This window comes from Oncorhynchus clarkii, chromosome 3, assembly GCF_045791955.1.
Source record: "Oncorhynchus clarkii lewisi isolate Uvic-CL-2024 chromosome 3, UVic_Ocla_1.0, whole genome shotgun sequence".
Classification (NCBI taxonomy): domain Eukaryota; kingdom Metazoa; phylum Chordata; class Actinopteri; order Salmoniformes; family Salmonidae; genus Oncorhynchus; species Oncorhynchus clarkii.
The window spans coordinates 69,570,583-69,598,006 of record NC_092149.1 but is presented as its reverse complement, the minus strand read 5'-3'; the positions used below and the strand labels follow the sequence as shown (position 1 = coordinate 69,598,006).

Below are 27,424 nucleotides of genomic sequence, written 5' to 3'. Positions count from 1 at the left end.
AACATATGTTAACATTGCCAAAGCAAGTGAAGTAGATAATATACAGAAGTGAAATAAACAATAAAAATGAACAGTAAACATTACACTCACAGAAGTCCCAAAAGAATAAAGACATTACAAATGTCATATTATATATATATACAGTGTTGTAATGATGTGTAAATGGTTAAAGTACTAAAGGGAAAATCTTTCTCTCTCTCTCTCTCTCTCTCTCTCTCTCTCTCTCTCTCTCTCTCTCTCTCTCTCTCTCTGATTCTCTCAATAAGACTGTTACTAACTCTCTCTCTCTTTCTCTCTGGTCCTCTCAATGAGACTGTTACGAACACACTCTCACATCAATTACATTTCAATTGAAGGGCTTTATTAGCATGGGAAACATGTTTAAGTGATATAGATAATATACAAAAGTGAAATGAACCATACAAAATGAACAGTAAACATTACCCCCCCCCCCCAGTGCGTCTGCCAGGTATAAGGACCTACGTAGACCCTCACACCTATGAAGACCCCAGTCAGGCCGTCCATGAGTTTGCCAAGGAGCTGGATGCTTCCTGTATCGCCATCGACAAGGTGGTGGGAGCAGGTGAGACAAGAGACATGACACACAGTGTCACATAGGCACACACAGACACATGCATGCACACACACACAGACACATGCATGCACACACACACAGACACATGCATGCACACACACACAGACGCATGCATGCACACACATACAGACGCATGCATGCACACACATACAGACACATGCATGCACACACATACAGACACATGCATGCACACACATACAGACAAATGCATGCACACACATACAGATGCATGCACACACACGCGCACAAACATATGCATGCACACACACACACGTCAGTAACACATACTGTATCATTCATATAATAAGACATCTTGAACAAACTTTCCCACAGTAGCATTCACAGTGATCCCAAAGATACGTCACACACATTCCAACTTATTGGTATTCAGAGGCACAAAGAGAAGCTATTTAGTAAGGTAGTAAGGTGTTTGTTCTAAATGTAGCAGTGAGAATGAGATTCATTTAACACTTCAGCTGGAGAGTCCTGTGTTTTACTCCTCTTCTGCAATGGAGAGAGGGCGAGGCGGGGGAGGGAGGAAGGGAAGAAGAGAGGAAGAATGAGGGATGGGTGGGAGAGAATGGATATAGGGATGGATCGAGAGATGGGGAGTGCAGGAAGTGAGAGGAAGGGATGAATGGATAGAGAAAGAGGGAGATGAAAGGAGTAAAAAGAGGGATGGAGTGAAAAGTCCTCGCTGTTACTGCTTTTAATAGAGTGTGTGCTGCTGGAGCAGAGGAGTATGGGTAATGTAATCGCACCTCCAGATGGGATATTGTTTGACATTCCCCACAGCTCCCTCTCCTCGCTCTCCTTTATTTTATAAACCTCTCTCCTCCTTTCTTTTTCACCCTTTCTCCACCTCGCTCCTGTTCCCTCTCTCCCAGATGTCTTCAGCAGGAGTGTAGACATGAAGTTAATGCATTGTGATTCATGGGAATAGCAGGCAGTGTGAGAGCACATAGAGACATGCTACAACACAGGCAGCTGCACCATCTTACAGATGACCTGCACACATCAAAGCCTAAGAAAGCGGAGTGAGAGTTTGTGTCATTAATCACAGCTCTTCCCTGCTCATCAGAAGAGTGGATGGAGGATGGAGGGTGGGGTAATACTGATCCTGGTGCTGGTCATCTCCGAGCCTATCCACTGGCCAACCACAGTCCAGCTCAGCCTAGCTCCAACCACAGCCCAGCTCAGCCTAGATCTAACCGCAGCCCAGCTCAGTCTAGCTCCAACCACAGCCCAGCTCAGCCTAGCTCCAACAACAGCCCAGCTCAGCCTAGCTCCAACCTCAGCCTAGCTCTAACCACAGCCTTGCTCAGTCTAGCTACAACCACAGCCTAGCTCCAAAAACAGCCCAGCTCAGCCTAGCTCCAACCACAGCCCAGCTCAGCCTAGCTCCAACTACAGTCCAGCTCAGCCTAGCTCCAACCACAGCCCAGCTCAGTCTAGCGACAACCACAGCCCAGCTCAGCCTAGCTCCAACTACAACCCAGCTCAGCCTAGCTCCAACTACAGCCCAGCTCAGCCTAGCTCCAACCACAGCCCAGCTCAGCCTAGCTCCAACCACAGCCCAGCTCAGCCTAGCTCCAACTACAGCCCAGCTCAGCCTAGCTCCAACCACAGCCCAGCTCAGCCTAGCTCCAACCACAGCCCAGCTCAGCCTAGCTCCAACCACAGCCCAGCTCAGCCTAGCTCCAACTACAGCCCAGCTCAGCCTAGCTCCAACCACAGCCCAGCTCAGCCTAGCTCCAACCACAGTCCAGCTCAGCCTAGCTCCAACCACAGCCCAGCTCAGCCTAGCTCCAACCACAGCCCAGCTCAGCCTAGCTCCAACCACAGCCCAGTTCAGCCTAACTCAAACCACAGCCTTGCTCAGCCTAGCACCAACCACAGTCAAGCACATTCTATCTACAACCACAGCCTAGCTCCAACAACAGCCCAGCTCAGCCTAGCTCCAACCACAGCCTTGCTCAGCCTAGCTCTAACCACAGCCCAGCTCAGTCTAGCTCCAACCACAGCCTAGCTCAGCCTAGCTCTAACCACAGCCCAGCTCAGTCTAGCTCCAACCACAGCCTAGCTCCAACCACAGCCCAGCTCCAACCACAGCCCAGCTCCAACCACAGCCCAGCTCAGCCTAGCTCCAACTAGAGCACAGCTCAGCCTAGCTCCAACTACAGCCCAGCACAGCCTTGCTCCAACCACAGCCCAGCTCAGCCTAGCTCCAACCACAGCCCAGCTCAGTCTAGCTACAACCACAGCCCAGCTCAGCCCAGCTCCAACCACAGCCCAGCTCAGCCTAGCTCCAACCACAGCCCAGCTCAGCCTAGCTCCAACCACAGCCTAGGTCAGCCTAGCTCCAACCACAGCCTTGCTCAGCCTAGCTCCAACCACAGCCCAGCTCAGTCTAGCTACAACCACAGCCTAGCTTCAACCACAGCCCAGCTCAGCCTAGCTCCAACTACAGCCCAGCGCAGTCTAGCTCCAACCACAGCCCAGCTCAGCCAGCTCCAACCACAGTCCAGCTCAGCCTAGCTCCAACAACAGCCCAGCTCAGCCTAGCTCCAACTACAGCCCAGCTCATCCTAGCTCCAACCACAACCCAGCTCAGCCTAGCTCCAACCACAGCCCAGCTCAGCCTAGCTCCAACCACAGTCCAGCTCAGCCTAGCTCCAACAACAGCCCAGCTCAGCCTAGCTCCAACTACAGCCCAGCTCATCCTAGCTCCAACCACAACCCAGCTCAGTCTAGCTCCAACTACAGCCCAGCTCAGCCTAGCTCCAACCACAGTCCAGCTCAGCCTAGCTCCAACCACAGCCTTGCTCAGCCTAGCTCCAACCACAGCCCAGCTCAGTCTAGCTACAACCACAGACTAGCTTCAACCACAGCCCAGCGCAGTCTAGCTACAACTTCAGTCCAGCTCAGCCTAGCTCCAACTACAGCCCAGCTCAGCCTAGCTCCAACCACACCCCAGCTCAGCCTAGCTACAACCCCAGCCCAGCTCAGCCTAGCTCCAACCAAACCCCAGCTCAGACTAGCTCCAACTACAGCCCAGCTCAGACTAGCTCCAACTACAGCCCAGCTCAGCCTAGCTCCAACCAAACCCCAGCTCAGACTAGCTCCAACTACAGCCCAGCTCAGACTAGCTCCAACTACAGCCCAGCAAGCAGTGTGCTGCTCTCTTTAGACAGCCTGTAATTATTCAATGTCCTTCCAGACCCAATCTCAGGCCAGTACTTGCGTGTGTGTGTCTCTGACTTCGTACCAACCCTGTTTCTCAGATCCGACTCCTCTATGGGAAATGATCATACAGGAGAAAGGGCATGGACCGGGTCCACATGTCTTAGCTGTGACATCACGGTCCTTCTTTGGCCAAGTCCCTGTCACCAGCTGTATCAGTGCAATGCTTGACCTCCTGTTCTGACTTTGAAGTCGTCTCTTTACCACAAAGCCCTGCCTAGGGAAACTATTCTCCAGAGAGCCTCTGTACCTCAGAGGGATACTACAGCTTGATCATACTGTATGTCATCACCATTCTGGAATGAGAATTTGTCAGCTCTGATAACCTCTCAAAATGCTTTATATGATATGGAAAGTAGAGGGGGCATTTATAGACTGTGGCCAATGTAGTCAATGTTCAATTAGTCATTGTTATCTCAGTGTGGGAGATGGATTTCAAGAAGGACATATGACTGCACATGCTTATATTGGCCAACCGTGTGTGTTTATGAAATTAGGCAAGAATTTCTGACTGGTCTGATCCAACTGAAATAAATGATAACAGTTTTTCTGATGAAAAGTCATCAATACAAGCTTGTAACCTCAGGTACTTGGTTTCAGCTCCTCAGGTCCTAGGTGCCAGCCTCAGGTCCTAGGTGCCAGCACCTCAGGGCCTTGGTGTCAGCTGCTCAGGTCCTAGGTGCCAGTGCCTCAGGTCAAATCAAATCAAATCAAATGTACTTATATAGCCCTTCGTACATCAGCTGATATCTCAAAGTGCTGTACAGAAACCCAGCCTAAAACCCCAAACAGCAAGCAATGCAGGTGTAGAAGCACGGTAGCTAGGAAAAACTCCCTAGAAAGGCCAAAACCTAGGAAGAAACCTAGAGAGGAACCAGGCCATGTGGGGTGGCCAGTCCTCTTCTGGCTGTGCCGGGTGGAGATTATAACAGAACATGGCCAAGATGTTCAAATGTTTATAAATGACCAGCATGGTCCAACAATAATAAGGAAGAACAGTTGAAACTGGAGCAGTAGCACGGCCAGGTGGACTGGGGACAGCAAGGAGTCATCATGTCAGGTAGTCCTGAGGCATGGTCCTAGGGCTCAGGTCCTCCGAGAGAGAGAAAGAAAGAGAGAATTAGAGAGAGCATACTTAAATTCACACAGGACACCGAATAGGACAGGAGAAGTACTCCAGATATAACAAACTGACCCTAGCCCCCCGACACATAAACTACTGCAGCATAAATACTGGAGGCTGAGACAGGTCCTTGGTGTCAGCGCCTCAGGTCCTTGGTGTCAGCGCCTCAGGTCCTTGGTGTCAATGCCTCAGGTCCTAGGTGCCAGCGCCTCAGGTCCTTGGTGTCAGCTTCTCAGGTCCTTGGTGTCAATGCCTCAGGTCCTTGGTGTCAGCACCTCAGGTCCTTGGCGCCAGCGCCTCAGGTTCTTTGTGTCAGCACCTCAGGTCCTTGGTGTCAGCACCTCAGGTCCTTGGTGTCAGCACCTCAGGTCCTTGGTGTCAGCACCTCAGGTCCTTGGTGTCAATGCCTCAGGTCCTTGGTGTCAGCGCCTCAGGTCCTTGGTGTCAGCGCCTCAGGTCCTTGGTGTCAATGCCTCAGGTCCTTGGTGTCAATGCCTCAGGTCCTAGGTGTCAGCTTCTCAGGTCCTTGGCGCCAGCGCCTCAGGTTCTTTGTGTCAGCACCTCAGGTCCTTGGTGTCAGCACCTCAGGTCCTAGGTGTCAGCACCTCAGGTCCTTGGTGTCAGCACCTCAGGTCCTTGGTGTCAATGCCTCAGGTCCTTGGTGTCAGCGCCTCAGGTCCTTGGTGTCAGCGCCTCAGGTCCTTGGTGTCAATGCCTCAGGTCCTTGGTGTCAATGCCTCAGGTCCTAGGTGCCAGCGCCTCAGGTCCTTGGTGTCAGCTTCTCAGGTCCTTGGTGTCAGCGCCTCAGGTCCTTGGTGTCAGCGCCTCAGGTCCTTGGTGTCAATGCCTCAGGTCCTTGGTGTCAATGCCTCAGGTCCTTGGTGTCAATGCCTCAGGTCCTTGGTGTCAGCACCTCAGGTCCTTGGTGTCAATGCCTCAGGTCCTTGGTGTCAATGCCTCAGGTCCTTGGTGTCAGCACCTCAGGTCCTTGGTGTCAATGCCTCAGGTCCTTGGTGTCAATGCCTCAGGTCCTTGGTGTCAATGCCTCAGGTCGTTGGTGTCAGCACCTCAGGTCCTTGGTGTCAATGCCTCAGGTCCTTGGTGTCAGCGCCTCAGGTCCTTGGTGTCAGCGCCTCAGGTCCTTGGTGTCAATGCCTCAGGTCCTAGGTGCCAGCGCCTCAGGTCCTTGGTGTCAGCTTCTCAGGTCCTTGGTGTCAATGCCTCAGGTCCTTGGTGTCAGCACCTCAGGTCCTTGGTGTCAGCATCTCAGGTCCTTGGTGTCAGCACCTCAGGTCCTTGGTGTCAGCTTCTCAGGTCCTTGGTGTCAATGCCTCAGGTCCTTGGTGTCAGAGAATGTGTGTGTTATTAACGCTCTGTGGGTATATTTGTGTTTTTTGTAGGTGAGTTTGGGGAGGTGTGCAGCGGTCGTCTGCGTCTGCCCAGTAAGAAGGAGAACTGTGTGGCCATCAAGACTCTGAAGGCAGGATACACCGACAAACAGAGACGGGACTTCCTGTCTGAAGCGTCCATCATGGGACAGTTTGACCATCCAAACATCATCAGGCTGGAGGGAGTGGTCACCAGGAGTACGTACAGACCATATCTTACTATACAGTCAAAATGAGAGATAAACAACGTCTCACTCACTAAATCTTGGCGTGACATTTATTTATGAAGTAGGCTATGCCTCACGAATTCTGCCCAGAGAGAACCTTGGACAGAATGTGTAATTAGTTGTACACTGAACAATGCTATGAAGCTGGCCAACACCTTTACAAGAGAAGCCATTTTTATTGACTTCTAATGGCTTGAATCTCACCAGATCAATGTCACCTGATCAAACAGGTCCTATATGTTTAAATCTTAGCCTCCCTCCCGAGGCTCCTTAACACAGCTAGTCTCACACACCAACACATTCTCAGTTCTCTTAAAGGAAATGACTCAAAAAACAGTGAAATAATTGCTTTGACCTCTGGTCCACAATCAGAGCCGGTCTTCACTACACACGCGTGATCACACGCACATACACCCACATTACCATTATACTGCAGTTCTGGCCGTGTCGTTATACTGAAGAGTTCAACTTGTAAAATATCTCCCTCTACAACAGATGAACTGATCATTCCACAGGCAGGCCTGTTAAACTCACAGTAAAACTTTACAGAGGTTAGCCAGTTTAGGTCAACTTGACCAGCAAGCCAGAACAGATCTGTTTTAATGATGTTTCATATCCAGTTGTAGCCCAGTCATGGATTTCTGAATGATGATACAGTTGAATGTAGTTATACAATATCTATAATGATATGTTAAAAAAATACATAAATGAGCTTGGTTGCCTTGAAGAAGTTCTATTTAAGTTCTGAATATTCATAAGAATTATGATATGGTCGCTGCTGCATTTTTTTTTTTGTTGCCATGGAAACAAAAGGAAATCCTGTGTATTCTAGTTGACAGTTAGATAAAGCCACTGTGCCATGTGAAGACTGTCTCTCTGCATTATGACAGGACCAGTTATGTCAATGAAAACCCACTCAGACACAGTATGTTTCCCATTCATCTGGCTGTAAATAGAGTCTGGACAGGAATGCAAAATGGCCTTTTATTTGTTGAAGGCTTCATCATATAGGGATTTTATTTGTCTCATAAATCTTACAGCACTCATTATTAAAGCCCTGAAGGTGAATAATACCAGGACTAATTGCAAATGACTGCGGTTTGTTTCTGTTTTTAGGACAGAACGAGGGGAGAGCATAGTAGTATGGGTGTGTGTGTGTGTGTGTGTGTGTGTGTGTGTGTGTGTGTGTGTGTGTGTGTGTGTGTGTGTGTGTGTGTGTGTGTGTGTGTGTGTGTGTGTGTGTGTGTGTGTGTGTTGGAGGGGTACTCTATGATTGAGAGCAGGCTCTTAGGATTTTGGTTGGCATGTGGGAACGGACACACACACACACACACACACACACACAGTCCTGTCTGTGGCGTAGGGTGATTTATTAACCCAGTCCTGTTAATTCTTAATAATCCAGAGACTGTCACACCTCATTAACCCTGCTGCTTTTGGCTGCACCGCTAAGGGCTGCAAGCACACACACACACACACACACACACACACACACACACACACACACACACACACACACACACACACACACACACACACACACACACACCAGAGGAGAAGCAGAGAGGAGAGGAGAGGAGAAAAAGGGGAGGAGGTTTAGGGAGTCTGTTTTATCTGAAACTATAAAGGGTCTTATAGAGGGGGGTGTTGGGCCAATCCTTCAGGGTCTTATAGAGGGGGGTGTTGGGCCAATTCATCAGGGTCTTATAGAGGGGGGGGTGTTGGGCCAATCCATCAGGGTCTTATAGAGGGGGGTGTTGGGCAAATCCATCAGGGTCTTAAAGAGGGGGGTGTTGGGCCAATCCATCAGGGTCTTATAGAGGGGGGTGTTGGGCCAATCCATCAGGGTCTAATAGAGGGGGGGTGTTGGGCCAATCCATCAGGGTCTTATAGAGGGGGGTGTTGGGCCAATCCATCAGGGTCTAATAGAGGGGGGTGTTGGGCCAATCCATCATTGTCTTTTAGAGGGTGGGTGTTTAATTATGTCTATGGCTGTGTTTTGACCAGCAGACCTTCTTATTTGAAGGGAAAGTGCTGCTATTATCTAGATGAGTAGCAGGTTGGACTGTCAGTTAGTCAGCCCGTATCACTACACTGTCAAATCTAGACCTAGTTCATGAGATGGAATGAAAAAGGTGTCCTCACTCACTTTATTTTTACAGTTCCAGGGTTTGAAGTTCATGAGATTATTTTCTATAAATGGTGCCGGTACTCAATCCATCAGAAAATGAAAGCTGCTGGTTGTGGTTGAACCACTGCTCTGACCAAACCTAGTCTTGTTTTAGCTCACCATTTAAACGCAAGCAGTTTGTGAGGCAGCCAGTTTTATTAATTGACGTTTATTTTTCCAACAAGGGTTATAAATGTGTTTCTTTTTACAGCAGGGTCCATCATCCCCTTCCTCTGACAGATCTGTAAATGAGTTCTGCGTTGCCAGATGTGGAGTTTCACTTTGAAACATTTACAACATGCATGACAGAGAGGGGGGAGAGAAGGAGGTGGAGAGAGGGATGGGGAGGGTGTGGGAGAGTTATAGATAAAGAGAGAAAGTGAGAAATAGAGAGTGAGGGAGGGAGGATGAAGAGGGGGAACCCATAACCATCTGACACAAACCTGTCGTGACAGCATTGCTGTTCATTTGACTACGGCTGACTTGAAGTAATTTCCCCCCTCGTTTCTACCGGTTCTAAACCTGCTCTTCTCTCCTCTGGTCTCCTCTCCTCTCCTCCGGTCTCCTCTCCTCTGGTCTCCTCTCCTCTGGTCTCCTCTCCTCTGGTCTCATCTCCTCTGCTTTCCTCTAGTCTCCTCTCCTCTGCTCTCCTCTGGTTTCCTCTCCTCTCCTCTTCTCTGGTCTCCTCTAGTCTCCTCTGGTCTCCTCTAGTCTCCTCTGGTCTCCTCTTCTTCTCTGGTCTCCTCTCCTCTGGTCTCCTCTAGTCTCCTCTCCTCTTCTCTGGTCTCCTCTGGCAACCTCTCCTCTGCTCTACTCTCCTCGGGTCTCCTCTCCTCTGCTCTCCTATGGTCTCCTCAACTCTCTACTGGTCTCCTCTCCTCTGCTCTCCTCTCCTCCGGTCTACTCTGGTCTCCTCTAGTCTCCTCTCCTCTGGTCTCCTCCCCTCTGGTCTCCTCTCCTCTGCTCTCCTCTCCTCTGGTCTCCTCTCCTCTGCTCTCCTCTCCTCTAATCGCCTCTCTTCTGTTTTCCTCTTCTCTCCTCTGCTGTCCTCTCCTCTGGTCTCCTCTCCTCTGGTCTCCTCTCCTCTGGTCTCCTCTCCTCTGGTCTCCTCTCCTCTGCTCTCTTCTCCTCGCCTCTATTCTGGTTTCCTATCCTCTCCTCTGGTCTCCTCTCCTCTGGTCTCCTCTCCTCTGGTCTCCTCTCCTCTGGCCTCCTCTCCTCTGCTCTCCTCTCCTCGCCTCTCTTCTGGTTTCCTCTCCTCTCCTCTGCTCTCCTCTTCTCTGCTGTCCTCTCCTCTGGTCTCCTCTCCTCTGGTCTCCTCTCCTCTGGTCTCCTCTCCTCTGGTCTCCTCTCCTCTGCTCTCCTCGCCTCTCTTCTGGTCTCCTCTCCTCTCCTCTGCTCTCCTCTCCTCGCCTCTCTTCTGGTTTCCTCTCCTCTCCTCTGGTCTCCTCTCCTCTGGTCTCCTCTCCTCTGGTCTCCTCTCCTCTGGTTTCCTCTCCTCTGCTCTCCTCTCCTCGCCTCTCTTCTGGTTTCCTCTCCTCTCCTCTGCTCTCCTCTCCTCGCCTCTCTTCTGGTTTCCTCTCCTCTCCTCTGGTCTCCTCTCCTCTGGTCTCCTCTCCTCTGGTCTCCTCTCCTCTGGTCTCCTCTCCTCTGCTCTCCTCTCCTCTGGTCTCCTCTCCTCTGCTCTCTTCTCCTCTGGTCTCCTCTCCTCTGCTCTCCTCTCCTCTGGTCTCCTCTCCTCTGGTCTCCTCTCCTCTGCTCTCCTCTCCTCGCTTCTCTTCTGTTTTCCTCTCCTCTCCTCTGGTCTCCTCTCCTCTGGTCTCCTCTCCTCTGGTCTCCTCTCCTCTGGTCTCCTCTCCTCTGGTCTCCTCTCCTCTGCTCTCCTCTCCTTGCCTCTCTTCTGGTTTCCTCTCTTCTCCCCTGGTCTCCTCTCCTCTGGTCTCCTCTCCTCTGCTCTCCTCTCCTCTCCTCTCTTCTGGTTTCCTCTCCTCTCCCCTGGTCTCCTCTCCCCTGGTCTCATCTCCTCTGGTCTCCTCTCCTCTGCTCTCCTCTCCTCGCCTCTCTTCTGGTTTCCTCTCCTCTGGTCTCCTCTCCTCTGTTCTCCTCTCCTCTGGTCTCCTCTCTTCTGGTTTCCTCTCCTCTCCTCTGGTCTGCTCTCCTCTCCTCGCCTCTCTTCTGGTCTCTTCTCCTCTCCTCTGGTCTCCTCTCCTCTGCTCTCCTCTCCTTGCCTCTCTTCTGGTTTCCTCTCCTCTCCTCTGCTCTCCTCTCCTCGCCTCTCTTCTGGTTTCCTCTCCTCTCCCCTGGTCTTCTCTCCTCTGGTCTCCTCTCCTCTGGTCTCCTCTCCTCTGCTCTCCTCTCCTCGCCTCTCTTCTGGTTTCCTCTCCTCTGGTCTCCTCTCCTCTGGTCTCCTCTCTTCTGGTTTCCTCTCCTCTCCTCTGGTCTCCTCTCCTCTGCTCTCCTCTCTTCTGGTTTCCTCTCCTCTCCTCTGGTCTCCTCTCCTCTGCTCTCCTCTCCTCGCCTCTCTTCTGGTTTCCTCTCCTCTCCTCGCCTCTCTTCTGGTTTCCTCTCCTCTCCTCTGGTCTAGTGAATCAGGGCCAGATGATAACAATCCAGATTTATAGTAACTGTTTCTGCTGCTGCTGGAATAAAGATGTTTCTCTGACAGGTGACCCAGAGGACCTGTACATTCAGCCCTACATGGGCCCTTTCATCCGGCTAGAGGATGTGTGTGTGTGTGTGTGTGTGTGTGTGTGTGTGTGTGTGTGTGTGTGTGTGTGTGTGTGTGTGTGTGTGTGTGTGTGTGTGTGTGTGTGTGTGTGTGTGTATGTGTGCATGTGCGTAAATGTGTTTTGCCATATATGAAAAATGGTCTAACCTGGTGGTTTCTCTTCTCTCTTCAGGTAAACCTGTGATGATAGTAACTGAATACATGGAGAATGGATCCTTGGACAGTTTTCTGAGAGTGAGTTTAAAACTTTACTCAGCTAAAATAAACATATCTTTACCCTGCCTTCGTGTTTTCCACGCCATACAACAGTACACTCTTAGAAAAAGGTGCTAAGTTGAACCATACAGGGTTCTTTGGTTTGTCCCCATAGAGGAACCCTTTTTAGTACTGAGTAGAACCCTTTGCAGAGGGTTCTATATATAACCCTCTATGTTTATTTTTTATTTCACATTTATTTAACCAGGTAGGCTAGTTGAGAGCAAGTTGAGTTGAACAACACAGAGTTACACATGGAATAAACAAACATGCAGTCAATAATACAATAGAAAAGGTCTATCTATATACAGTGTGTGAAAATTAGGTAAGATAAGGGAGGTAAGGCAATAAATAGACCACCGTGGTGAAATAATTACAATATACCAATTAAACACTGGAGTGATAGATGTGCAGAAGATGAGTGTGCAAGTAGAGATACTGGGGTCCAAAGGAGAAAAATTAATTAAATAAATAACAGTATGGGGGATGAAGTAGTTGGATGGGCTGTATACAGATGGGCTATGAACAGGTGCAGTGATCTGTGAGCTGCTCTGACAGCTGGTGCTTAAAGTTAGTGTGGGAGATATGAGTCTCCAGCTTCAGTGATTTTTGCAGTTCGTTCCAGTCATTGGCAGCAGAGAACTGGAAGGAAAGGCGGGCAATGGAGGAATTGACTTTGGGGGTGACCAGTGAGATATACCTGCTGAAGCGCGTGCTACGGGTGACTGCTGCTATGGTGACCAGTGAGCTGAGATAAGGTGTGACTTTACCTAGCATAGACTTATAGATGACATGGAGGCAGTTGGTTTGGCGACGAATATGAAGCGAGGGCCAGCCAACGAGAGCATACAGGTCGCAGTGGTGGGTAGTATATGGGGCTTTGGTGACAAAATGGATGGCACTGTGATAGACTGCATCCAATTTGCTGAGTAGAGTGTTGGAGGCAATTTTGTAAATGACATCGCCGAAGTCGAGGATCGGTGGGATAGTCAGTTTTACGAGGGTATGTTTGGCAGTGAAGGATGCTTTGTTGCGAAATAGGAAGCCGATTCTAGATTTAATTTTGGATTGGAGATGCTTAATGTGAGTCTGGAAGGAAAGTTTACAGTCTAACCAGACTCCTAGGCATTTGTAGTTGTCCACATATTCTAAGTCAGAACCGTCCAGAGTAGTGATGCTGGATGGGCGGGAAGGTGTGGGCATCGGTTGAAGAGCATGCATTTAGTTGTACTTGCATTTAAGAGCAGTTGGAGGCCACGGAAGGAGAGTTGTATGGCATTGAAGCTCATCTGGAGGTTAGTTAACACAGTGTCCAAAGAAGGGCCAGAAGTATACAGAATGGTGTCGTCTGCGTAGAGGTGGATTAGAGAATCAACAACAGCAAGAGCAACATCATTGATATATACAGAGAAAAGAGTCAGCCCGAGGATTGAACCCTGTGACACCCCTATAGAGACTGCCAGAGGCCCTCCGATTTGACACACTGAACTCTGTCTGAGAAGTAGTTGGTGAACCAAGTGAGGCAGTCTTTTGCGAAACCAAGGCTGTTGAGTCTGCCGATAAGAATGTGGTGATTCACAGAGTCGAAAGCCTTGGCCAGGTCGATGAATACAGCTGCACAGTATTGTCTCTTATTGATGGTGGTTATGATATCGTTTAGGACCTTGAGCGTGGCTGAGGTGCACTCATGACCAGCTCGGAAACCAGATTCCATAGTGGAGAAGGTACGGTGGGATTCGAAATGGTCATTGATGTGTTTGTTAACTTGGCTTTCGAAGAAAGGCAGGGTAGGATAGATTTAGGTCTGTAGCAGTTTGGGTCTAGAGTGTCTCCCCCTTTGAAGAGGGGGATGACCGCAGCAGCTTTCCAATCTTTGGGGATCTCAGACGATACGAAAGAGAGGTTGAACGGGCTAGTAAATGGGGTTGCAACAATTTTGGCGGACAATTTTTAGAAAGAGAGGGTCTAGATTGTCTAGCCCGGCTGATTTCTAGTGGTCCAGATTAGTGGTGCAGCTCTTTCAGAACATCAGCTATTTGGAATTGGGTGAAAGAGAAATGGTGGAGGCTTGGGCAAGTTGCTGTGAGGGGTGCAGGGCTGTTGACCGGGGTAGGGGTAGCCAGGTGGAAAGTATGGCCAGCTGTAGAAAAATACTTATGTAAGGTTCTTCCAGGAACCCTGAACCCCAATGAATGGTCCTGCCTAGAACCATCTATGAAGGGTTTGTCGTGTGTTTGGCTATGCCGGATTGAGTGATATGACATGCTATTCTATAAAATAATTTCTCCGTAATTAATATTACTTGATTGAGCTAATCAGGTAAATGTAATTAACTAGAGAGTCGTGCACCACAAAATAATATTTACAGAGCTGTTATCTTCCGAATAAACTCTTAAAGACCTAGTAATATTTGACATCAATAGCAGTCAATATTAATCATCATCTTAATTCAGTCTCATCTGAAAGTTGTAAATTCTTAGTTATCTGCACGAACCCTGGCTATCAAGTTGAATCAGCAATACAAAATTGGGTTTAATTATTTATTTATTAAATACCTAACTAATCACACAGAATTACACATACACATATTTAAATCATAACTTGATGACAAATTATGTCATAAAGGAAAACGTCCCTAGCGGGCAGAACAGATATGACAGCTGGTTACACAAAAGAAAAGGGGCTGGATTTGAGTGGAAGAGCGGGAAGACTGAGGAACAAAGGGGGAAGCTGTGCCATCGTAAATACAGTATCTTATGCATTCTAAATTACCGCCCATTTGGAAAAGGAAAATGCAGTAAATATTCTGAGCTGCGGTAGGTTGGTGGTAGATGGAAGGCCGTGTTGCCCAACCAAGTCCTTTGTCCTTTGAAGAATGTCTCTGCTGGTAAATTGAATACGTTGTAGTAACGTCGTTGTGTGGTAGACGGAATACTCTGTCTGTTCCTTCCTAATCCTCGTTTGCAGCGGCTGTTGCTAACTCAATGGCTAGGAGGTATCACTTCTGTAGTGAATAAGGGTTCAAAGTTCATACCATTCGCAACCAAAGCTCACGCTGATGTTGACTTCGGTCTGTAGTTATTATCTGAACCATTCTGACATCGGACCGTCGTCCTCACGTCCTCGGAACAGGAGGTTATATTGTCGTCAAGGGCTTATATAGGAGGGGAGAGGAGGGCATGTTTGAAAGGTTTTCTAGCCCATGTCCCTTCACAGGGACGGGCCACTGATTGAACAGAGCCCTATCTTATGAAAACCCAAATCTCACATTTTACCAGAATATAGTTCATTTTCCCCCACCTTCTGATGTTCCCAGAATCTCTATGCTAACCAAGGGTTTTTCAAATGTAACATCAGTAGGGTAGAGAGAGGAAAAAGGGGGGAAGAGGTATATATGACTGTCATAAACCTACCCCCAGGCCAACGTCATGACAGGTTCTACCAAAAAACATTTTATCATCTCAAGGTTAATCGTAGAACCATCTATGAAGGGTTCTACTGAGAACCATTTTGTCTTTTGAGGGTTCTTCCTAGAACTAGCATTCTAATTGTGTTATTTATGACAATACTTATAGCATAAGGCCTTTCTTTGAGGGCCTAGTACAGTGGGCTCCACAATTACTGGCACCCCTGACTGGTAATGCACAAACAATACTTAAAAAAATATAAACATTATAATTATAGAGATATACTCAAAATACCAACAGATGAGAAATACTGTACTTTATTAATGTTTCAATGGAACGCACCAAAATAATGAATTGATTTAATAAAAAATCTATGCCCTCCAAATGAAGATTTCACAATTAATGGCACCCTTAAAGATTTTTGTAAATAGCATCTACCAAAATTAAACCAGGAATTCAAATCCTTAACCTTGTCAAACATTACAGGAAAAGACTCCACACTGTTATCCTTACCGGAGGTGGTTGCACTAGTACTAAATGGGGAGTGCCAATAATTATTTTGTATTAAATAATTGTATGATTTTGGTTGGATCCATTGCAAAGTTAATAAAGTACAGTATTTCTCACATGTTGGTATTTTGAGTTTATCTCTATAATTACATTGTTTATATATTTTTTAAGTATTGTTTGTGCATTGTCAGTCAGGGGTGAAAGTAATTTTGGAGCTCACTGTATACCCTAACACAGTGGTGTTAGGAATCTCCTGGTTTACAGACCACATCAGGCCTGAAAGTCACATTATGCTGGCTTGCAAAGTGATGTTTAATTCCTATTGGAATCCTGCCACAGTTAAGATATACAACAAGTGGAATTGTTAATCACCCGCAACCTGCATTCAGAATGACTGCCAAGGTAGGGAGGACTGAATAGATGACCTCAATCATCTAAACTGGAACAACCATCTCAATAAGAGGTACTATACATCCAACAGATTGGATTAGTTTAGAAAACGTCATGTTATTTATCTTTGTGTAGCATAACATTTATCAACCAATCAATGTACATAAAAAACACAGAAATTACAGAAATTAATTCTTAAAATCTCCCTGCAATAGAGCATGCTGGGAAATATGATATATAGTTCTATGGAGAACCCTTCTTATCTTCCAAAGACTCCTTCTTACCTTCTAAATAATCATCATAGAGCCCTTTCTTCCAAAAACAGTTCTAAGATTGTTAAAGGTTCAAGTTAGAACCATTGTCTTCCAAAAAGGGTTCTACCAATCAAAACGGTTCTTGATAGAACCCTGTCTCTCTACAAAGGTATCTGAGATATCTACTGCAGCCCTCATCCTCCACATACAACACCCGTTCTGCCAGTCACATTCTGTTAAAGGTCCCCAAAGCACGCACATCCCCGGGTCGCTCCTCTTTTCAGTTCGCTGCAGCCAACGACTGGAACGAGCTGCAAAAAACATTCAAACTGGACAGTTTTATCTTAATCTCTTCATTCAAAGACTCAAATCATGGACACTCTTACTGAGAGTTGTGGCTACTTTGTGTGATGTATTGTTGTCTCTACCTTCTTGCCCTTTGTGCTGTTGTCTGTGCCCAATAATGTTTGTACCATGTTTTATTCTCCTACTATGTTGTGTTGCTACCATGCTGTGTTGTCATATGTTGCTGCCTTGCTATGTTGTCTTAGGTCTGTCTTTATGTAGTGTTGTGTTGTCTCTATTGTCGTGATGTGTGTTTTGTCCTATATTTATATATGTATCTTTTTGAATGTTTTATCCCCCGTCCCCGCAGGAGGCCTTTTGCCTTTTGGTTGGCCATCATTGTAAATAAGAATTTGTTCGTAATTGACTTGCCTAGTTAAAATAAAGGTTAATTAAAAAATACATTAAAATATTACCTTTTTTTCTGAGAGGGTAGCTAACCAGAGACTCTGGCTTACTGAAATTAACCAACGTTAGAACAACATTAAATCAACATGACCAGACAGGAGTGTGTGTGCGTGTAGGACCCATTTTTAGAAGTTTTCCACATGTGCCTGTGTGTCTGCACAGCATCCCTTCTGATAGAAAAGGGAGTAGCTGCAACCTTTTCCAGCTATTTCCTCTGGCCGAGGAGTGGCCTGGCTTTTATCACTGGGAACTGTCATACCACGCACGCACACACACACACACACACACACACACACACACACACACACACACACACACACACACACACACACACACACACACACACACACACACACACACACACACACACACACACACACACACACACACACACACACACACACACACACAGTCATCCCTCTCCTCCACACCACTTTACTGTGCCTCATGTTTGTGTTATGACTCTATGACTGTAGCAGCTTTGATCCGACTCAGCCTGTCTCTACCAGGTGGTCTGGGCTTTATATAGTGCCCTAGAAAATACCATCTATTTAGTCAAAGACTCTGGCATGGTATTGTCAGGCCTATTTGGTTGTGGAGATGAGGATTGTACAATTCACATTGAAATGACCAAGTTAATGTCAGAGGTGATTTGAAAGGTTAATGTAATTGGTTTGAATGTTAATATATGAATGTTCCGCTGTATTTTTTTAAACAGAAAGGTCATATTCATTCTGTTTATCAATCCAGTCTCATTTGTTTTAGAGGTATGACATTCCTCTTGTGATTGATTCTATCTCTGTTTCGCTCTCTCTCCTACTCTCCTCTCTTTCTCTTTCTCTCCCTTCCCCTTCTCTCTTCAACCCTCTTCCTCCTCTGCCTCCTCCTTACAGAAACACGATGCCCAGTTTACTGGTATCCAGTTGGTGGGCATGCTGCGTGGCATTGCGTCGGGCATGAAGTACCTGTCTGACATGGGCTACGTCCACAGAGACCTGGCCGCCCGCAACATTCTGGTCAACAGCAACCTGGTGTGTAAGGTGTCTGACTTCGGCCTGTCCAGAGTCCTGGAGGACGACCCAGAGGCTGCTTACACCACGCGGGTAAGACATGGTGGTCGGGTTTATCAATGAGCACAGATGGGTTTAATAGTTGTTTTGTCTTAGAGATAGGATAGTATGCACAGCAAATGTGCAAGTGTTAAAATCTCGCTTTAATGTAAAAAGTGAGTGTTACATCTGAGTGTCGATTCTAGTGGGGTTAACAGCAATGAGATTGAAATTGACACCACATGCATTAAATAGATGAAGTGTTATTTGAATCACAGTGGAATCAACACTGCATGGTGTTGTTACTCGACTGTGATTCCTGTTAACTCTCTGAGTGAAAAAGATGTGAGACGGGCCTAGTGCTTTGTTGCAGGTAGATATTTACTTTTCAAACACACTTAGGCAGTCACTTGGTATAGGCTTGAGGACTAGAAGTTGTGGAACGCAACAACCGTCTCTCTGTCACTAGCAAATACAGTAATGGGTGGGTATCTCTCACATTCACATGAAAGGAATGCTGGGAAATATGCAAATAAGGATTTACAACCTCCAATGTTAACCCCCTCCCCCCCCCAAAAAAAAAGAAAATATATAATCATGTGTAATGTAACACTACATCTGTTAATCCCTAACACATAAAAAGTGTAACAGCATCAACTCTAATAAAGTCTTCATTTAAGTTAGAATTTGCAACACCCATGGTGTTAGGGGCCAACACTCTATGGGTGTTAGTTTGTGAACATTTTAAAAAGTGTTAGTTTAACACTATTTCTGTGGGCCACATATAATATATAAAAATGTGTTAAGTTTTACACTGGGTGTTAATATTCTGATCTCAAATTTGCTGTGTGGGATGGGAGTCTGCCATGTACTGTAAGAACCCCCGTTGTCCATAATTCTGCTGTCTAATAGTGAGTGGACTGGTTTCTGTGGACAGAGAGAATGGTTATCACTGTCAGACAGCTAAGCTGACCGACCTCTGTCTCAGCTTTACACAAAAGGGCATCTCTCCACACAGCAAATTTGAGATCAGAATGTTTTAACACCCACAGTGCTAAATCTAACCCTTTCTTAGTGTGTATATGTGACCCACCGAAATAGTGTTAAACTAACACCAAGTGAGTGCCTTAGTGAATCTTTTTTCATAAAACATATTATTTATGACAATAGATAAAACATTTTAATAATACCATACCTCGACAGCCTAGTTTTACCCTAACACAGTGGTCTGAAACTCCTGGTTTGCAGGCCACATCGGCATGTCATATTATGCTGGCTTGCAAAGTGTTATATAATTCTAATCGGAATTCAGCCAGAGTTCCAACAATTGGAACTTTTAATCACCTTCAATCTGCTGTTAGAATGACTGCCAATGTAGGGAAGATTGATAAATGAGACTACCTAAACCATCTAAACTGGAACAACCATCTCAATAATGAGTTAAATAAGTCGAACCACTTACAGATTGGATTAGTTTAGAAAAATGTATGTTATGTATCTTTATGTAGTATAAGATCAATGTATCAATCAATGTTCATGCAGAAACATAGATATTAAACAAACTATTCTAAAAAGCAATCCGCAACAAAGCATGCTGGAAAATATGATGAGGCCCCTGCCATGTCTACGTAAATTAACTAAAGTAAAATAACTTTAAACAGTCAAGGAGCAGCAACACCACCACCTTGTTAACACTTCGCCAGGTGGTGTCAATTTCAACCCTGTTAACCCCACTAGAATCAGCACTGTAACACTCACAACACTTTTTACCTCAACATCAAGCTTTTAACACCCACAAATTTGCTGTGTATCTCTCACTCCCTTTATGTTGCTCTATCTCCCCCTCGCCAGCACTCTCTGTGAATACATGCTGTCCATGAGACAAATCACCTCATATGTCACACACACACGTGCACTAACACACACACCGACACACAAACGTCTAGCCTCTCAGCAGTGTGGAGTGGGACAACCAGCACATAAATAAAATCAGGGTGAGATAACGCCAACATAAATGTTTGTGTTCTCCTGAAGGATCATGGGAAAGGAATGACAAACATAGTAGATAAGTAAAATCAAGAGGGCTTTGTATCCAACCTATCACCATAACAGTGTGTGTGTGTGTGTGTGTGTGTGTGTTAAATAAACACTCACCAGCTTTTACTTCACTCCCACAAACTCATGACCTAAAATATGCTAATAGACTTCCCCCAGTGTGTCACTAGTAATAGAGCTGAGTTCTCATCCACTCTACAGTTATGAATCTATCAGACCCAGCAGGCCGTTGTCTCTCCCTCCCTCTTCTGTCAGACCACTATGCTGTTCTGTCAGGCACCCTGTCTGTCTGTTTCTGAGTGGTGTCATACTGTACCTTCATTAGAGGTATAGTCCTTGCTCTCCTGAGGATGTTTATGTACACTCACCAGGGATTCAAGAGACAGAAGTGGATTTATTTATTTGTGTGTGTTTGTGCTCGAGTGTGTGCGTGCGTGCGTGTGTGCACATCCGTGTGTGGTGTGTGTGTGTGCTCCTGCATGCATGTGTGACATCACTAGGCCCGAAATCCCTGCCATCGAGGACCTCTGTATCAGGCAGTGTCAGAGGATGGCCCGAAAAATTGCTATAGACTCCAGCCATCCAAGCTATAGACTGTTCACTCTGCCACCATCCGGTAAACGGTACCGGAGAATCGGCTCTTGGACCAACAGGTCTAAATACCCATAAGACTGCTAAATAGTTAATTAACTGGTTACACAGACTATGCTGACCCTATCTTGCACTGACTTTGTGCACACTCACAAGACTATACACTGAGTATACAAAACATTGGGAAAACCTGCTCTTTCCACAACAGACTGACCAGGTGAATCTAGGTGAACGCTATGATCTCTTATTTATGTCACTTGTTAAATCCACTTCAATCAATGTAGATGAAGGGGAGGAGACAGGTTAAATAAGGATTTTTATGCCTCGAGACAGTTGGATTGTGCATGTGTGCCATGGATTGTGCATGTGTGCCATTCAGAGGGTGAAAGGGCTACACAAAAAAATTTAAGTGCCTTTGAACGGGGGTTTGGTAGTAGGTGCCAGGCTCACTGATTTGCGTCAAGAACTGCAAAGCTGCTGGGTTTTTCACACTCAACAGTTTCTCGTGTGTATCAAGAATGGTCCACCACCCAAATGACATCCAGGCAGCATTGGAGTCAACATGGGCCAGCATCCCTGTGGAACGTTTTCGACACCTTGTAGAGTCCATGCCTCGACGAATTGAGACGGTTGTGAGGGCAAAAGCGGGGGGTGCAACTCAATATTAGGAAGGTGTGCTTAATGTTTTGTATAGCCTAATAAGCAACTAATTCTAAAACACTGAGCAATATTGACATTTTCTAAATTACAAATGACATGATCCTCCGCTGGACTAGATTAAAAAGAATACTGAACCATCCCTTGAACCGTCCCCATTATCCTCCAGGTAACCATGATGTACATGTTGATCCGTCCCTAATTATTATCTATCCTAATGCCTAGTCACTTTACCCTACCTTTATGTACATATCTACCTCAAATACCTTGTACCCCTGCACATTGATCTGGTACTGGTACTCCCTATATTCAGCTTCATTGTTTTGTTAATATTTTTCTTTGTATTATTATTATTTAACTCTTCATCGTTGCGAAGGTCTCGTTGGGAAGGTCTCGTTGGTAAAGTCTCGTTGGGAAGGTCTCGTTGGTAAAGTCTCGTTGGGAAGGTCTCGTTGGTAAAGTCTCGTTGGGAAGGTCTCGTTGGTTATGTCTCGTTGGGAAGGTCTTGTTGGGAAAGTCTCGTTGGGAAAGTCTCATTGGGAAGGTCTCGTTGGTAAAGTCTCGTTGGGAAGGTCTTGTTGGGAAAGTCTCGTTGGGAAAGTCTCACTGGGAAGGTCTCGTTGGTAAAGTCTCGTTGGGAAGGTCTCGTTGGTAAAGTCTCGTTGGGAAGGTCTTGTTGGGAAAGTCTCGTTGGGAAAGTCTCATTGGGAAGGTCTCGTTGGTAAAGTCTCGTTGGGAAGGTATCGTTGGGAAGGTCTCGTTGGTAAAGTCTCGTTGGGAAGGTCTCGTTGGTAAAGTCTCGTTGGGAAGGTCTTGTTGGGAAAGTCTCGTTGGGAAAGTCTCATTGGGAAGGTCTCGTTGGTAAAGTCTCGTTGGGAAGGTCTTGTTGGGAAAGTCTCGTTGGGAAAGTCTCACTGGGAAGGTCTCGTTGGTAAAGTCTCGTTGGGAAGGTCTCGTTGGTTATGTCTCGTTGGTAAAGTATCGTTGGGAAGGTCTCGTTGGGAAAGTCTCATTGGGAAGGTCTCGTTGGTAAAGTCTCGTTGGGAAGGTATCGTTGGGAAGGTCTCGTTGGTAAAGTCTTGTTGGGAAAGTCTCGTTGGGAAAGTCTCATTGGGAAGGTCTCGTTGGTAAAGTCTCGTTGGGAAGGTCTCGTTGGTAAAGTCTCGTTGGGAAGGTCTCGTTGGTAAAGTCTCGTTGGGAAGGTCTCGTTGGGAGAGTCTCGTTGGGAAAGTCTCGTTGGGAAGGTCTCGTTGGTAAAGTCTCGTTGGGAAGGTCTCGTTGGTAAAGTCTCAGTGGGAAGGTCTCGTTGGTAAAGTCTCGTTGGGAAGGTCTTGTTGGTAAAGTCTCGTTGGGAAGGTCTTGTTGGTAAAGTCTTGTTGGGAAGGTCTTGTTGGTAAAGTCTCGTTGGGATGGTCTCGTTGGTAAAGTATCGTTGGGAAGGTCTCATTGATAAAGTCTCGTTGGGAAGGTCTTGTTGGTAAAGTCTCGTTGGGAAGGTCTTGTTGGTAAAGTCTCGTTGGGAAGGTCTTGTTGGTAAAGTCTTGTTGGGAAGGTCTTGTTGGTAAAGTCTCGTTGGGAAGGTCTTGTTGGTAAAGTCTTGTTGGGAAGGTCTTGTTGGTAAAGTCTCGTTGGGAAGGTCTTGTTGGTAAAGTATCGATGGGAAAGTCTCGTTGAGAAGGTCTCATTGATAAAGTCCCGTTGGGAAGGTCTTGTTGGTAAAGTCTCATTGGTAAAGTATCGTTGGGAAGGTCTCGTTGGGAAGGTCTCGTTGATAAAGTCTTGTTGGGAAGGTCTTGTTGGTAAAGTCTTGTTGGGAAGGTCTTGTTGGTAAAGTCTCGTTGGGAAGGTCCTGTTGGGAAGGTCTTGTTGGTAAAGTCTCGTTGGGAAGGTCTTGTTGGTAAAGTCTCGTTGGGAAGGTCTTGTTGGTAAAGTATCGTTGGGAAGGTCTCATTGATAAAGTCTCGTTGGGAAGGTCTTGTAGGTAAAGTCTCGTTGGGAATGTCTTGTTGGTAAAGTCTCGTTGGGAAGGTGTCGTTGGTAAAGTCTCGTTGGGAAGGTGTCGTTGGTAAAGTCTCGTTGGGAAGGTCTCGTTGGTAAAGTCTTGTTGGGAAGGTCTTGTTGGTAAAGTCTCGTTGGGAAGGTCTTGTTGGTAAAGTATCGATGGGAAAGTCTCGTTGAGAAGGTCTCATTGATAAAGTCCCGTTGGGAAGGTCTTGTTGGTAAAGTCTCATTGGTAAAGTATCGTTGGGAAGGTCTCGTTGGGAAGGTCTCGTTGATAAAGTCTTGTTGGGAAGGTCTTGTTGGTAAAGTCTTGTTGGGAAGGTCTTGTTGGTAAAGTCTCGTTGGGAAGGTCTTGTTGGGAAGGTCTTGTTGGTAAAGTCTCGTTGGGAAGGTCTTGTTGGTAAAGTCTCGTTGGGAAGGTCTTGTTGGTAAAGTATCGTTGGGAAGGTCTCATTGATAAAATCTCGTTGGGAAGGTCTTGTAGGTAAAGTCTCGTTGGGAATGTCTTGTTGGTAAAGTCTCGTTGGGAAGGTGTCGTTGGTAAAGTCTCGTTGGGAAGGTGTCGTTGGTAAAGTCTCGTTGGGAAGGTCTTGTTGGTAAAGTCTCGTTGGGAATGTCTCGTTGAGAAGGTCTCATTGGTAAAGTATCGTTGGTAAAGTCTCGTTGGGAAGGTGTCGTTGGTAAAGTCTCGTTGGGAAGGTGTCGTTGGTAAAGTCTCGTTGGGAAGGTGTCGTTGGTAAAGTCTCGTTGGGACGGTCTCGTTGGGAAAGTCTACACCCGTTTTATCTCGGCGTATGTGACAAATAAAATTTGATATGATTTTAGGAAGGTGTGCTTAATGTTTTGTATAGCCTAATAAGCAACTAATTCTAAAACACTGAGCAATATTGACATTTTCTAAATTACAAATGACATGATCCTCCGCTGGACTAGATTAAAAAGAATACTGAACCATCCCTTGAACCGTCCCCATTATCCTCCAGGTAACCATGATGTACATGTTGATCCGTCCCTAATTATTATCTATCCTAATGCCTAGTCACTTTACCCTACCTTTATGTACATATCTACCTCAAATACCTTGTACCCCTGCACATTGATCTGGTACTGGTACTCCCTATATTCAGCTTCATTGTTTTGTTAATATTTTTCTTTGTATTATTATTATTTAACTCTTCATCGTTGCGAAGGTCTCGTTGGGAAGGTCTCGTTGGTAAAGTCTCGTTGGTAAAGTCTCGTTGGGAAGGTCTTGTTGGGAAAGTCTCGTTGGGAAGGTCTCGTTGGTAAAGTCTCGTTGGGAAGGTCTCGTTGGTTATGTCTCGTTGGGAAGGTCTTGTAAAGTCTCGGGAAGGTCTTGTTGGGAGTCTCGTTGGGAAAGTCTCATTGGGAAGGTCTCGTTGGTAAAGTCTCGTTGGGAAGGTAAGGTCTCGTTGGTAAAGTCGTTCTCGTTGGAAAGTCTCGTCTCGTTGGGAAAGTCTCAAAGGTCTCGTTGGTAAAGTCTCGTTGGGAAGGTCTCGTTGGTAAAGTCTCGTTGGGAAGGTCTTGTCTCATTGGGAAGGTCTCGTTGGTAAAGTCTCGTTGGGAAAGTCTCGTTGGTAAAGTCTCGTTGGGAAGGTCTCGTTGGTAAAGTCTCGTTGGGAAAGTATCGTCTCGTTGGTAAAAGGTCTCGTTGGTAAAGTCTTGTTGGGAAGGTCTCGTTGGTAAAGTCTCGTTGGGAAGGTCTCGTTGGTAAAGTCTCGTTGGGAAGGTCTTGTTGGGAAAGTCTCGTTGGGAAAGTCTCATTGGGAAGGTCTCGTTGGTAAAGTCTCGTTGGGAAGGTCTCGTTGGTAAAGTCTCGTTGGGAAGGTCTCGTTGGTAAAGTCTCGTTGGGAAGGTCTCGTTGGGAGAGTCTCGTTGGGAAAGTCTCGTTGGGAAGGTCTCGTTGGTAAAGTCTCGTTGGGAAGGTCTCGTTGGTAAAGTCTCAGTGGGAAGGTCTCGTTGGTAAAGTCTCGTTGGGAAGGTCTTGTTGGTAAAGTCTCGTTGGGAAGGTCTTGTTGGTAAAGTCTTGTTGGGAAGGTCTTGTTGGTAAAGTCTCGTTGGGATGGTCTCGTTGGTAAAGTATCGTTGGGAAGGTCTCATTGATAAAGTCTCGTTGGGAAGGTCTTGTTGGTAAAGTCTCGTTGGGAAGGTCTTGTTGGTAAAGTCTCGTTGGGAAGGTCTTGTTGGTAAAGTCTTGTTGGGAAGGTCTTGTTGGTAAAGTCTCGTTGGGAAGGTCTTGTTGGTAAAGTCTTGTTGGGAAGGTCTTGTTGGTAAAGTCTCGTTGGGAAGGTCTTGTTGGTAAAGTATCGATGGGAAAGTCTCGTTGAGAAGGTCTCATTGATAAAGTCCCGTTGGGAAGGTCTTGTTGGTAAAGTCTCATTGGTAAAGTATCGTTGGGAAGGTCTCGTTGGGAAGGTCTCGTTGATAAAGTCTTGTTGGGAAGGTCTTGTTGGTAAAGTCTTGTTGGGAAGGTCTTGTTGGTAAAGTCTCGTTGGGAAGGTCTTGTTGGGAAGGTCTTGTTGGTAAAGTCTCGTTGGGAAGGTCTTGTTGGTAAAGTCTCGTTGGGAAGGTCTTGTTGGTAAAGTATCGTTGGGAAGGTCTCATTGATAAAGTCTCGTTGGGAAGGTCTTGTAGGTAAAGTCTCGTTGGGAATGTCTTGTTGGTAAAGTCTCGTTGGGAAGGTGTCGTTGGTAAAGTCTCGTTGGGAAGGTGTCGTTGGTAAAGTCTCGTTGGGAAGGTCTTGTTGGTAAAGTCTTGTTGGGAAGGTCTTGTTGGTAAAGTCTCGTTGGGAAGGTCTTGTTGGTAAAGTATCGATGGGAAAGTCTCGTTGAGAAGGTCTCATTGATAAAGTCCCGTTGGGAAGGTCTTGTTGGTAAAGTCTCATTGGTAAAGTATCGTTGGGAAGGTCTCGTTGGGAAGGTCTCGTTGATAAAGTCTTGTTGGGAAGGTCTTGTTGGTAAAGTCTTGTTGGGAAGGTCTTGTTGGTAAAGTCTCGTTGGGAAGGTCTTGTTGGGAAGGTCTTGTTGGTAAAGTCTCGTTGGGAAGGTCTTGTTGGTAAAGTCTCGTTGGGAAGGTCTTGTTGGTAAAGTATCGTTGGGAAGGTCTCATTGATAAAGTCTCGTTGGGAAGGTCTTGTAGGTAAAGTCTCGTTGGGAATGTCTTGTTGGTAAAGTCTCGTTGGGAAGGTGTCGTTGGTAAAGTCTCGTTGGGAAGGTGTCGTTGGTAAAGTCTCGTTGGGAAGGTCTTGTTGGTAAAGTCTCTTTGGTAATGTCTCGTTGAGAAGGTCTCATTGGTAAAGTATCGTTGGTAAAGTCTCGTTGGGAAGGTGTCGTTGGTAAAGTCTCGTTGGGAAGGTGTCGTTGGTAAAGTCTCGTTGGGAAGGTGTCGTTGGTAAAGTCTCGTTGGGACGGTCTCGTTGGGAAAGTCTACACCCGTTTTATCTCGGCGTATGTGACAAATAAAATTTGATATGATTTGATTTGTGAGGGCAGAAGTGGTTTGTTTTCTGAGGGCTGTGTGTTTAGAGAGAGCTGGCCAGGAGTTGTATAACTTGGCCAGGAGGTCGTTAGCTTTGGCTCCTCTCCTCTTTTCTTCTCTCTGCGCTTTTCTTTTCCTCTCCTCTGTTGGCATGACGCAGGCTAAGCCTTGAGTAAGTTCAGCAGCCCCCTGAGGGTAGACACCGAGCAGGAGAAACACAGGGTCAGCCTACAGGCCCCCTGTCTACCTCTCTCTCTACCTTTATTCCTCTATCCCCTTTTCCCTCTCCCCCAGGATAAAACAGGGGAGATGGAACAAATGGAACAAGGCCCTGCAGTTCTGGAGGCTGGGGCTAGGACCTAGACCCCTCTCCCATCTCTCTTTCCCTACCTCTTTATATCCATTTTCAGGTCAAACATAACCTAAAGCAAGTCATGAAATTGGCTAAATGTATTTCTCCTTCTATTTCAGGATACCTTGTGATCCATTGTTACTTGAAACAAATGACTTTATCTGTTCTTCCCTCTCTCTCT

The 27,424-nt window shown here is 46.4% G+C and overlaps 1 protein-coding gene across 2 annotated transcripts in view; it reads left to right on the top strand.

Moving 5' to 3' along the window:
- LOC139402675 (ephrin type-A receptor 3-like) overlaps positions 1-27,424 on the top strand; it is a 148,881-nt gene that overhangs the window by 102,417 nt on the left and 19,040 nt on the right. For both annotated transcript variants that reach the window (XM_071146581.1, XM_071146573.1), the window contains exons 10-13: positions 458-583; positions 6,362-6,547; positions 11,647-11,708; positions 17,937-18,146. In XM_071146581.1, the coding sequence (XP_071002682.1) occupies positions 458-583; positions 6,362-6,547; positions 11,647-11,708; positions 17,937-18,146 (584 nt within the window). The remainder of the gene's footprint in view (positions 1-457; positions 584-6,361; positions 6,548-11,646; positions 11,709-17,936; positions 18,147-27,424) is intronic.